Raw genomic sequence first — 12,576 nt, forward strand, 5'->3', positions numbered from 1 at the left:
CACTGATTTTGAAAATATGACTGATCATGCAAAAAAAAAAAAAACATATGCTCCTTGAAACAACCACACCGTCTTTTTCCAGAGCAGCCTGTATTTCTCCTGAGGTTACCTGTGGGTTTTTCTTTGTATCCTGAACAATTCTTCTGGCAGTTGTGGCTGAAATCTTTCTTGGTCTACCTGACCTTGGCTTGGTATCAAGAAATCCCCGAATTTTCCACTTCTTAATAAGTGACTGAACAGTACTGACAGGCATTTTCAAGGCTTTGGATATCTTTTTATATCCTTTTCCATCTTTATAAAGTTCCATTACCTTGTTACGCAGGTCTTTTGACAGTTCTTTTCTGCTACCCATGGCTCAGTATCTAGCCTACTCAGTGCATCCATGTGAGAGCTAACAAACTCATTGACTATTTATACATAGACACTAATTGCAATTTAAAAAGCCACAAGTGTGGGAAATTAAACTTTAATTGCCATTTAAACCTGTGTGTGTCACCTTGTGTGTCTGTAACAAGGCCAAACATTCAAAGGTATGTAATTTTTTTATCAGGGTCATTTGGGTGATTTCTGCTATCATTATGATTTAAAAAGGAGCCAAACAACTATGTGATAATAAATGGCTTCATATGATCACTATCCTTAAATAAAAGACTTTTTTTTTTTTTTTTTTTTTTTGCATGATCAGTCATATTTTCAAATCAATGCCAAAATTTCACAATTTCTGCCAGGGTATGCAAACCTTTGAGCACAACTGTACATTCTTTAAATGTTGGCATTGAGTAATGCTTACTCAAAATTATCAAGTACAAAATTGCGGCTGTCTGGAATACCCATAAGCCCTTGCGCTTGAATAAATGATGTATGTTTGGTCAAAACAAGGGAACTTATGTAGAAAAATAATAACTGTTATTTAAAAATGTATATAGTTTTAATTCTTACAACTATTGTTGTTGATTTGTTGTAGCTGGTTGATAGTTGTGATTTATGTGAAGTCACCATTAGGGTGATTAGTGTTACCTCTCTCTGGTGAACTTGGAGCCTGTTCAATTTAAGCCAGTTTTCTTTACTCAATTGTACTTTACAAAAGTGCAGATTTATGTGCATTACTGCTATACCTCAATGTAAATAATTAAATAAAAACAATGATACTTTAATCACATATAGAGTTAGAGTTAAGAGTTAAGTTTACTTGTAACTAGTTAACGTTACTTAAAAAAAATACGTTCAGTTTACTTGTGCCAAATAAGTACGTCTACCTTAAAAAAGCATGCAAACCAATTGCCTTAAAAAATCAAAGTAGGGTCAACTATTTTGATTTTAAAGTGTGTATATAGATATACTGTATACTGTGTATATGTGTGTATATATATACTGTATATAGATATACTGTATATATCATGTTTCCCATCCAAAGGGGTATTGGATTATTACAGTTTTTCTTAAAAACTGATTAGTGATCTGTTTCTAGTGCGTGATGTCACCTGCCCTAAGCTTTAATCAACATGTGTCCTTTGATACAGGGATGTGAAGCTGAGTGGAATAGCGATACCACAGGGCAGCATCCCAAAACTTCAGGTACCCAGTGGGGCAGGGAATGGCGTTCATTCAGAGGTCACATGTGACAAAGCGCCTCTTACCAAATTCGAGTAGGTGCTCATCTTAAATAGGTGGATGCAGCCGCAGTAGCAAAGCTGTCATCCACAAAAAATGGCATGTGAATTTTATGCTATAGTGTGTGCAAATATATTTTAGCAACCAGTACTGTAATATTTAACCTAGTTTTACCTATACTGTTCTTGATATTACAAAAGTATTGCAGATTTAAAGTAATAAGTAATAGTTTATCCATAAATGTAAAGTTTCTCATTTACTCACCTCCATATTATTCCAACCCCATATACCACTTACATTTAAGTTTGAGGTGCTCATTTACATACATGGGAAGTGGTGATTGGTGATTTATATTGCGGTAAAGGACAAAAGGTACCATAGAAGTATTATAAAAGTAGTTTTGTGTTTTACAAACTAATTTAAATAAAATTATGTCAGAACGACATGAGATTGAGATTGACACTTTTGGGTGAACTGTTTTAAGTTATGCTGTAAATCATTATTCTTCTCACTGCCATTTTTTAAATCCATATCTCTCAACTTCCATTGTTAACACAGTCCAGCTGCCTCAAGAGCACAAAAAGCATCTTCTGTGTCTTCTTGTATTTAATATCAGAATTCCACTTCAATCAACTGCCCTGTAACACAATGATATGTTCTCTCTTTTTGTAGGAAAAAGCCAGAATGTGCTGATCCAACAGCAGAAGCCTAAGTGAAGAAATGTATCGTGTGAGGAAACTTCACACACATCATTTGCTTGTTAAAAATTATGCAGTCTAGAACAAATATACTGTATAAACAGCATGAAGACAACTGTTATTCACAGGAAAACTCTCAAATACAATGTGATGAATGTTATTACAATACATACTTTTTGATCAGACTGCAGAGAAATGTATGTTGACCTCTTACAGTAATAATTAAAAAAAAAGAGGTGTAGTCTACTGCTTAAGATCCAGCTCTGTAAATAAAAGAAAAATGCTGCTTAAGCTGAATCCAAGTTCAACAATGAGCAGATAAAAACAGAATGCAGCTATTGCTCAATCTATCTCTTTACAATTTGATTTTGACATTTCATAGTTTTATATTACTGTCGTAATGGGAGCATATTATTTCTCCAGGGTATCAATAGTTAATTTATTGTGCATTAACATATATGCCTGTGTTAATAATTGTATAAAGTACTGGTAAATATAACCATTTAACATTATATTTATACATTCGCTAATATTTTTGTATTTTATTTGTTTTTGCAAAGTTATATTTTCAAATTAATATGTTGTTACATAAATACACCCAAGTATGATTTTTTGGGTCAAGGGACAGTAAATGTGGATGTAAATACAGATACATGCATAAAGATGTACATATATATTTATAGATTTTTTTTTTTTTTTTTTTTGTATATATTATTTCTTTTGTGATTTTGTACTCCGTGACCAAGTAATAATTTTGTATTCATTTTAAATGTATAAACAACTAACAAAATGTGTTACTTTTGAATAAAAAGATACCCTTGCCAAAACCCATTATTATAAATCTTTACAGTGCTGAGATATATTCAGTGATTCTCTTTTTTCCTAAGAAGGCTGTAGATCACTGTGCAGTCTTCTTCACTGTTGTGACATGGTCTACAAAACAAAAATGTTCTTATGTGGATTAGAGATACATAGACAGACAGACAGACAGACAGACAGACAGACAGACAGACTACCGGCCAAAAGTTTTGAAACATTTACTCATTCTTTATTATAATTATTATTATAATTTTTTTTTTTTTTCACATTTTAGAATAATAGTAAAGTCATCAAAACTATGGAATAACATAAATGGAATTATGGGAATTATGTTGTGACTAAACAAAATCCAAAATAAATCAATTCTGTGTTATATTTTAACATCTTCAAAGTAGTCACCCTTTGCCTAGAATTTGCAGACATGTACTCTTGACATTTTCTCAACCAACTTCTTGAGGTATCACCCTGGGATGCTTTTTAAACAGTATTGAAGGAGTTCCCATCCATGTTGGGCACTTAGTGGCTGCTTTTCTTTATTATTTGGTCCAAGTTATCAATTTCAAAAACTTTTTTTTTAATAAAATTTTTGTTTTATAATGAAATTAATTAATATGGTGGCACAATTATATTTTTGTCTACAAAACTAATTTCAAACATTTAAGCATACGCCTTCAGATCAAAAGATTTTTAAGATCATGAGAAACACTTTTGACCGGTTTTGTAGATAGATAGATAGACGGACGGACGGACGGACGGGCGGACAGACAGACGGACAGACAGACAGACAGACAGATAGATAGATAGATACAAACATACTTGCATACATACATAGATATATACATATATACTTATATACATACATACATACCTGTCTGAAGTTGATGGAGGAAGCATTAGTTCTGCATAAGTCAGGTTGGTGAAGTTTTCTTCAAACTCTGACATGGGCGATTTTCTAAGGTTTTCATAAACCTTCTCTGTGACAGTGGCTTTAGGTTTCTGATTAGAACAGATAAGGAATATAGACATATACAGTATACATACATATATATACATATATATATATATATATATATATATATATATATATATATATATATATATATATACATATATACATATATATATATATATATATATATATACATACATACATATATATATATGTATGTATGTATATATATATATATATAATTTAATTATTATTTAATACCTGTTCTGTGGGCTTCTTCTCTGTTGCCAACTGTTTCCTCCTGTAAAGATGTGGACATATAGGTATGCAATATAGCTTTTAATAGATGTTAAATGACTATGTTGGGTAAACTTGCCCTAAAGGAATTAAGGACCCATTACACAATTGAGAAACACTGGTATATGTAAATTGCTTGCGTTACATGATTGCATGTTTGATTAACACACCGTTCAGTGCAACAAAGCAGAGCAAGACTGAACAGAGTAAATCAAGTTTGGGGAAGTGATCTTGAGGGCTTCTATGTGCAGTTCACCACAATGAAAGTACAGTCTCATGCAAATCAGTTCACTTTTAAGACAGTATGAACTTTGCGTATTCACAGTATTAAAACAGGATATTAACATATACTGTCTTCAGTGTGTAACAGCACCCTAAAACCCTCAGCCATATTCACTCACCTTTTAAATAGGCAAAAGAGAACTAACGTTACAGCAATTCCAAACAATAATGCACTCACAGCGGCCAGTACAAAATGTTGACGACCAGGCACTATAGATTAAAAAAGTAACACACAGGACAAATTTAGCAAATTATGTTCAAAATATTTCTGCAGTATATAGTATGCATAGAAGAACCTAGAACTCTTGTCTTTCTTGACTCATTATTTGATTAGACTCCCAAACGTTCAGTCATTTTTACTCAATACTGAATTAAAATAACTGGTTTTATTTCCAAGATGATAACCGGATGGCACTCATATGCAACATGATTATGTGACAACAATGTAGCAGTAGCATACTACTGTTTAAAGCATTTATTGTGTAATAATGCCCAATGTTTTACTTTTGGTTTTAACAGTTTTTTTGGTTTTTTTTTAAACAATAGGTAGGCTACTGCACAATACTCAGTTCGTTAAAGCTAATATTCCACTGTGAACATTTTCTTTCTTTCTTTCTTTCTTTCTTTGCTTAAACTAAATTCCTACTAAAACTGAATTACCTTTAACTTTCAGTGCTATGACTGTAGAGTTTTGATAACCGATGTCATTTTTGGCAGTGCAGAAGTACTGTCCGTCATCCTTCTGACTGACAACTCTGATGGAGTATTCACGACTGCATCCTACATAAGAGATGTTTGTTCCGCTGATTCTAAACCAGGTGTAGTTTTTCACGACAGGGTTGGCATTGCTCTTACAGATCAGAGTCGATGAGTCTCCTTCTTGTATCTCTCCAGATGGGGAGATGGTTATTTCAACATTCTTAGGACTATCTGTGGGGAGAACAAATTTCTAAAGCCACAGAATCTGTATTGCAAGAGAATTTTTAAACGTGTGCATGCAATAGTCCAGTTGCAATGATTGCATACAATATTGTGTCAGTGGGTTAGTGAAATCATGCGAGTTTCTTCCTTTTGTAACTTTGTAGTTCCTTAATTAACTTTGTCAAAGAGGTAAGTAGCAGATAGCTCTGTTTAAAAACATAGTGTGAAACCTAGCCTTGCTGTCTACTACCTACATAGGCAGCTCCCTTCTCACTCGGCATAGTCAGCAACTCTGTGCGACATACAAATAGCACTCCTTACGTTTATCTCACGTGTGATTGATTTCAATAGAGTTTGGTAAATCTCATGCAATTTATTTCAATACAGTTAGGTATTAGCATCTTGCTAACCTAATGAAGACGACATAAAAATACAACAGACACACACACACACACACACACACACACACACAAACGTTGGGTAAAATAGGCAGATTTATTTAGATTGAACTATTTTAACTATTCTTTTCAGTACTGAATGTATTATATTATACTTTTAAGTACTGAATTCATTACATTTATCATCCAAGTTGTGTCTTCCATCAGAAGTGCCTTCTTCAGCCTATGTGCTAAAAATAAAATCTCTCTGAAAAATTTCTCTCTCTCTCTCTCTCTCTCTCTCTCTCTCTCTCTCTCTCTCTCTCTCAAAATAAGTTTTTTCTCTTTAAATTTTTATCTCTGAATCTTTGCTTCTTTCTAATTTCTCTCTAAAAATGTTTTTTTTTTCTCTAAAAGCTATTTTCTTTACAGTGCTGAATTTTGGTTTTCTCTGATTTTATTTTTCTCTCTGAACATTTTTGTATCTCTAAAAAAATTATCTCAAAGGGTTTTTTTTTTTTATCTCTGAACTTATTGTATCTCAAAACATTCTCTGTAAACTTTTTTTTTTTATCTCTGAACATTCTTTTTGTATCTCAAAAAAAGAAGAAAAAATATATATATATATATATAATCTCTGAACATTCTTTATTGTATCTTAAAATTTGGGGGGGGGGGGTTGAAAATATTTTTATTTTTTTGATCGATTTGAATTTTTTGATTTTCTCTCTTCAAGAGGCAACACGTGAGGGAAAAAAATTCTTGCTAGCTAACAATTAGCATGTGGTACCAACCTTGGCCACCAGGTACCACTATCAGTAAGTATGAAATCTTATGCTTGGTTGTCACTTGGTCTGTGAAGATCTGAAGCAAATGCATTGTTATCATTGTTATTGTTCGCTCACTGTTACCTGAAGAAAACGAGGGAAAGCATTGAGAGCTTTACATCTCCTAAATATTGCAATGTAGACTATGCCTGCTGTAGTGCTGTACACCTGGTAATGTTAATCTTGTAAGTGATGTTATAATTTCTAAAAAATATATATAGAGAGAAAAATTCAGAGAGAAAAAAATCTTTACAGAGAAAAAATTTTGGGAGAAAAAAGCAATATCAGAGAAAAGAAATGTAGGACATAGGCTAGGGAAGGCACTAAGACACCTAGACACCTAAATTTCACCTAGTGATTTTTTTTCACCTTGCGGTTCAGGGCTTTCATACGATACTGCCTTCAAATGTGGCTAAAAGACTAGGTATCTTAGTAGACAGAATAATCATTCTGTCTACCTTTTGGAACAACTTTGCGTCGGTAGCAAGATTACACTGCCTTAATATGCTGCCTACTTAGGCAGCTCACCAGGTTTTGAAACAGAGCTACATGTTTTAAATGACAAATCAACTGTTGGTTTAATGTGAACTTACATTTCACGTCAAGTAATGTTTTGTTTGTTGAAGTTCTGTTGCTGTTCTTCAGACCACAGGAGTAGTTGCCAAAATCTTCGTAAGAAACAGAGGAGAATCTGAGCTCACTCTCAGTGGTGTGTGGTAGCAGAATTTGGTTTTTAAACCAGGCAAGTGGTTCTTGTTTTGGGGTACAGTTTTCTGTGCTGCACGTCAGTGTCACAGAGTCCCCTTCATGGATATGTCCATTCACATTTTCTGTATTCACAGTCACTCTAAAAGGTAGAACTGTAAACATGGCATAGATTAATGAATTGTAAAAAACGTAATAATTTCTACATAGTAGGCCTAACCCATTTTAAAAACAGGGATATAGCCATAGTAGTCTGCAGAGGGTGATTGACCGATATTTTGGCCTGATTAATTGAGTGATATTTTGACATTATCTGCATCAGATGATAACCATGCCCTCTTGGCCGAAAAACTGGTAATTACCTCTTGTGTCTTTTCTACTGGAATTCTTAATGGATAAAGCATATTTCCATTCATCATTATATATGCACCAATCAGCCACAACATTAAAACCACCTGCCTAATATTGTGTAGGTCCCCTTCATGCTGCCAAACAGCGCCAAGCTGCATCTCAGAATAGCATTCTGAGATGATATTCTTCTCACCACAGTTGTACAGGATGGTTATCTGAGTTACCGTAGACATTGTCTGTTCAAACCAGTCTGGCCTTTCTCTTTTGACCTTTCTCATCAACAAGAAGTTTCCGTCCACAGAACTGCTGCTCACTGGATGTTTTTTGTTTTTGGCACCTTTTGGAGTAAATTCTAGGGACTGTTGTGTGTGAAAATCCCAGGAGATCAGCAGTTACAGAAATACTCAAACCAGCCCATCTGGCACAAACAATCATCCATGTGATTATCTAATCAGTCAATCGTGTGGCAGCAATGCAGTGTATAAAATCCTGCAGATACGGGTAAGGAGCTTCAGTTAATGTTCAAATCAACCATCAGAATGGGGAAAAATGTGATATAAGTGATTTGGACCGTGGTATGATTGTTGGTGCCAGATGGACTGGTTTGAGTATTTCTGTAACTGCTGATCTCCTGGGATTTTCACACACAACAGTCTCTAGAAATTACTCCAAATGGTGCCAAAAACAAAAAACATCCAGTGAGTGGCAGTTCTGTGGATGGAAATGAGAGCGGTCAACAAAGAATGGCCAGACTGGTTAGAACTGACAAAGTCTATGGTAACTCAGATAACCAATCTGTACAACTGTGGTGAGAAGAATATCATCTCAAAATGCTATTCTGAGATGCCGGTTGGCGCAGTTTTGGCAGCATGAGGGGGACCTACACAATATTAGGCATGTGATTTTAATGTTGTGGCTGATCGGTGTATTCTTAAACTTCAGCAGTCCCAGTTTCATGTCCAATAGATTTCAACATTACTGTTATATAAAGGACACAATAAAACTTTGGAAGTTTTCAAATGCCTTTTATATGTAGATTTGAATGTTTTACCATTGTCCCAGACTTTCAATATTAAAACAATGAAAATCTGTTATAAAAATACAAATTATTACATGTTTAAAACTATGATAATTTAAACAAAAAGTAAATTAAACACAAACCATTTCAATATTTATTGTGTAAAAATGATTGCTTTCATTTTTTTTTTGTGACTGTCACAACAATTTTGCCTGTATTTTTCATTTCTGGGGGGGAATGGACCTAGCCCTCACCCTCCGATCCAACAGGTCCCAGATGTGCTCAATGGGATTGAGATCCGGGCTTTTGACTGACCATGGCAGAACACTGACATTCCTGTCACGCACAGAACAAGCAGTATGGCTGGTGGCATTATCATGCTGGAGGGTCATGTCAGGATGAGCCTGCAGGAAGGGTACCACATGAGGGAGGAGGATGTCTTCCTTGTAACACACAGCGTTGAGATTGCCTGCAATGATAACAAGCTCAGTCCGATGATGCTGTGACACACCGCCCCAGACCATGACGGACCCTTCAAATCGATCCTGCTCCAGAGTACAGGCCTCAGTGTAACGCTCATTCCTTCGACAATAAACATGAGTCCAACCATCACCCCTGCTGAGACAAAACCGCGACTTGTCAGTGAGAGCACTTTTTGCCAGTCCTGTCTGGTCCAGCGAAGGAGGGTTTGTGCCCATAGGCGACATTGTTGCCGGTGATGTCTGGTGAGGACCTGCCTTACAACAGGCCTACAAGCCCTCAGTCCAGCCTCTCTCAGCATATTGCGGACAGTCTGAGCACTGATGGAGGGATTGTGTGTTCCTGGTGTAACTCAGGCAGTTGTTGTTGCCATCCTGTACCTGTCCCGCAGGTGTGATATTCAGATTTACCGATCCTGTGCAGGTGTTGTTACACATGGTCTGCCTCTGCGAGGATGATCAGCTGTCCTTCCTGTCTCCCTGTTGCGCTGTCTTAGGCGTCTCACAGTACGGACATTGCAATTTATTGCCCTGGCCACATCTGCAGTCCTCATGCCTCCATGTAGCATGCATAAGGCACATTCACGCAGATGAGCAGGGACCCTGGGCATCTTTCTTTTGGTGTTTTTCAGAGTCAGTAGAAAGGTCTCTTTAGTGTCCTATGTTTTTAGAACTGTGACCTTAATTGCCTACCATCTGTAAGCTGTTAGTTTCTTAAAGACCGTTCCACAGGTGCATGTTCATTAATTGTCTATGGTTCATTGAACAAGCATGGAAAACATTGTTTAAACCCTTTACAATAAAGATCTGTAAAGTTATTTGGATTTTTACAAAATTATCTTTAAAATACAGTGTCCTGAAAAAGGGACAGGATATTTTTTGCTGAGTTTATATTGTTTCCATCACCATTATTTCCACCACAGAATTCTATTAAACACAATACAGAATTTGAGATGTGCTGGAGACACTGGTGGGAATTTTCATGACTTTCAGAAAAGAAAAATCAGAAAAATTACATTATCTCTTGTGATGCATGTATGTACTGTACATCCACTGTTGAAACATTTTTTTTAATCAGACTTTACTTTCTTGAAGTCCACCGTCCTAAAAGTGGCTGAATAGAAGAAACACCCAGCATATATTGGCATTATATCGGCTACCTTGATGTAGTATTGGGTTTATATACTAATATATATAAATATATATATATATATATATATATATATATATATATATATATATATATATATATATATATCGGTTTTGGCCATTTAAAAACCCACATTTGTTCACCACTTGCAGAGATATTATTTATATTTGAGATTGAACAAATTTGGTCTTTCATTTACCTGCTACGTTGAGGTTTATACCAACTGATCCAGTGAATTTTCCCCCACGACTTGTTTCCAAGCGAAAGAAATATCTTCCAATATCACTTTCGGAGACATTGTGTAATTTTAATGAGCAGTTTTTGTTTTGGTTTGCGTACACTGTTCTATTTTGGTAGCGTTTGTTAATCTCTTCAGCACTGGAGTGATAGACAAATATTCCCTGCTGTGACCCGTCTGGTTTTTGGTGAGTTTCTGGCTTGAACCATTTTGATATTTTAAGAGTGCGAGTGTTTGGATAATCAAATGAGCAGCTGAAATCCACAGAATGCCCTTCAATTGCACATATGGTTGTAGGGCTATATGAAACTGACCAGTCCATAGCAGCTGAAACAGAAACAAAGGTTTTTTGTTATAAAAAAAAAACAGTTAAAAAAAAAAACTTTATTCCTTCAGGGTTTCCACACTTTTTGACAAATGAACTTGCATGACATTTCCATTACTTTTGCAGTTGTTTATGATTACTGGATAAAATTATTTTAATACAGACCTCTGTGATAATGAATCATTTAAACCATTTTGTAAGCTGGGATGCCTATATAAACATTTAGGCTACTAGAGAAACTCTCGTGACAAAGTATGATCCAAATGCAGTAAAATTCGAATCCATAAATCATCGACATATTCAGATTTGGTTTTACCTGAACTACAAATAAGGAAACTACTCAAAATCCAAACTCACCTGATAGATGCAGCTGCATTAATATAGTGATGTAAAGCATGTGTTTGTCACTAAGAATTGTCAAACAGGAATACACTTCTCTCCTTCGATGTGTCAGTGTTCAAGCTTCTCTATTAACCCACAACAGGCATAATAAACTTATACTTGCATCAGCAAACTGATGTCCTTGTACTATGGTGGGAAAACTTCCTCAAATATGCTCATTTAACTTCCTTTATTGTATTGTATATGCTTAAATGATCGAAGTTTTGGTTGTTATTCTACCTATTTCTGTTAACGTTTTGTTTGCCACTTAATATCAGAAACTCAAACAGGAATTAATACTAATGTGATGATGATGATGCAACTGAGGCAGTGCAATAATTTAGTATGTTTGGAGGCATTTAAATGGACAAATCCATTTTAAAACAGAATAATATAAGAATGAAGTGTTACTGTTTATATTAAAATACTTTCTAAAAATGTGTGGACATTTGTAACAGTTCTGTACCATTACACGATACTCTCCACTGAATATTGTAGTAATAGACAGCAGTAATATTTAAGTCCTTTTTTACTATAAATTCTCCTCCCTACCCAGGTGTCGATATGCACAAAGAATGCAATTAGCTAAAAACAAAAGAAGGATATTTATAGTAAAAAAAATGACATAAATATTGATCTGTTTCTCACCAACACCTATCATATAGCTTCGAAAGATATGCATTTAACCACTGGAGTCATATAGATTACATTTATGCTGCATTTATGTGCTTTTTGGACCTTCAAAGTTCTGGTCACCATTCACTTGCATTGTATGGACCAACAGAGCTGAGATATTCTTATAAAAATCTTTTATAAAAACCTGCCCTCATCTGCTTAGTTGGCAAGCTTCTAAAAGTGACACACACACACACACAGCCTTTGACATCACCAAAAGATATGGGTATAAATGTATCTTCCCTTGTAAAAGTTAGCTTATCTATTTTGCTACAGTATCCTAACTATGCATGATTATATGGTTAGCTGCATTTTTGCTAAATATTTGCATTTAGCATTGGTTTTATTTCTTCTTGCAGAACAGACCTGTCACACTTTTTTTGGTCATGACCAACCAGTTGAGAACCACTGCTTTATATAATTATTTCTACATATCAAACCAAGAGAGGCATTTTATAACAAACAGTCCATGT

The 12,576-nt window shown here is 35.0% G+C and overlaps 2 protein-coding genes across 9 annotated transcripts in view; one reads left to right on the forward strand and one right to left on the reverse strand.

The window, feature by feature from the left end:
• LOC127454462 (neural cell adhesion molecule 2-like) overlaps window positions 1–3,011 on the forward strand; it is a 22,880-nt gene extending 19,869 nt beyond the window's left edge. For 2 of the 3 annotated variants that reach the window (XM_051721690.1, XM_051721692.1), the window contains 2 exons: window positions 1,521–1,646; window positions 2,284–3,011. In XM_051721690.1, coding sequence (XP_051577650.1) covers window positions 1,521–1,646; window positions 2,284–2,323 — 166 coding nt within the window. In that variant the 3' untranslated portion in view covers window positions 2,324–3,011. The remainder of the gene's footprint in view (window positions 1–1,520; window positions 1,647–2,283) is intronic. The other variant, XM_051721691.1, reaches the window with a different exon arrangement.
• Window positions 1,855–11,918, reverse strand: LOC127454465 (B-cell receptor CD22-like). Of its 6 annotated transcripts, XR_007899546.1 has the most exons (9): window positions 11,405–11,877; window positions 10,684–11,049; window positions 7,375–7,641; window positions 5,317–5,586; window positions 4,776–4,866; window positions 4,339–4,378; window positions 3,997–4,124; window positions 2,483–2,572; window positions 1,855–2,319 (listed from the first exon to the last, which is right to left on the reverse strand). XR_007899546.1 is itself a non-coding variant. In XM_051721698.1 (8 exons), the coding sequence occupies exons 1-8, from the start codon at window positions 11,442–11,444 to the stop codon at window positions 2,560–2,562; spliced, it is 1,215 nt and encodes a 404-aa protein (XP_051577658.1). In that variant the 5' UTR covers window positions 11,445–11,878; the 3' UTR covers window positions 1,855–2,559. The 6 variants fall into 6 exon arrangements, 5 of the variants coding, with proteins under 5 accessions (XP_051577658.1, XP_051577657.1, XP_051577656.1 ...); XM_051721698.1 differs by having other exon boundaries at window positions 1,855–2,572; window positions 11,405–11,878; XM_051721697.1 differs by lacking the exons at window positions 1,855–2,319; window positions 2,483–2,572 and adding an exon at window positions 2,842–3,242 and having other exon boundaries at window positions 11,405–11,879.
• Between the last annotated feature and the right edge of the window lie 658 nt (window positions 11,919–12,576).

This window comes from Myxocyprinus asiaticus, chromosome 16 (assembly GCF_019703515.2).
Source record: "Myxocyprinus asiaticus isolate MX2 ecotype Aquarium Trade chromosome 16, UBuf_Myxa_2, whole genome shotgun sequence".
Classification (NCBI taxonomy): Eukaryota; Metazoa; Chordata; class Actinopteri; order Cypriniformes; family Catostomidae; genus Myxocyprinus; species Myxocyprinus asiaticus.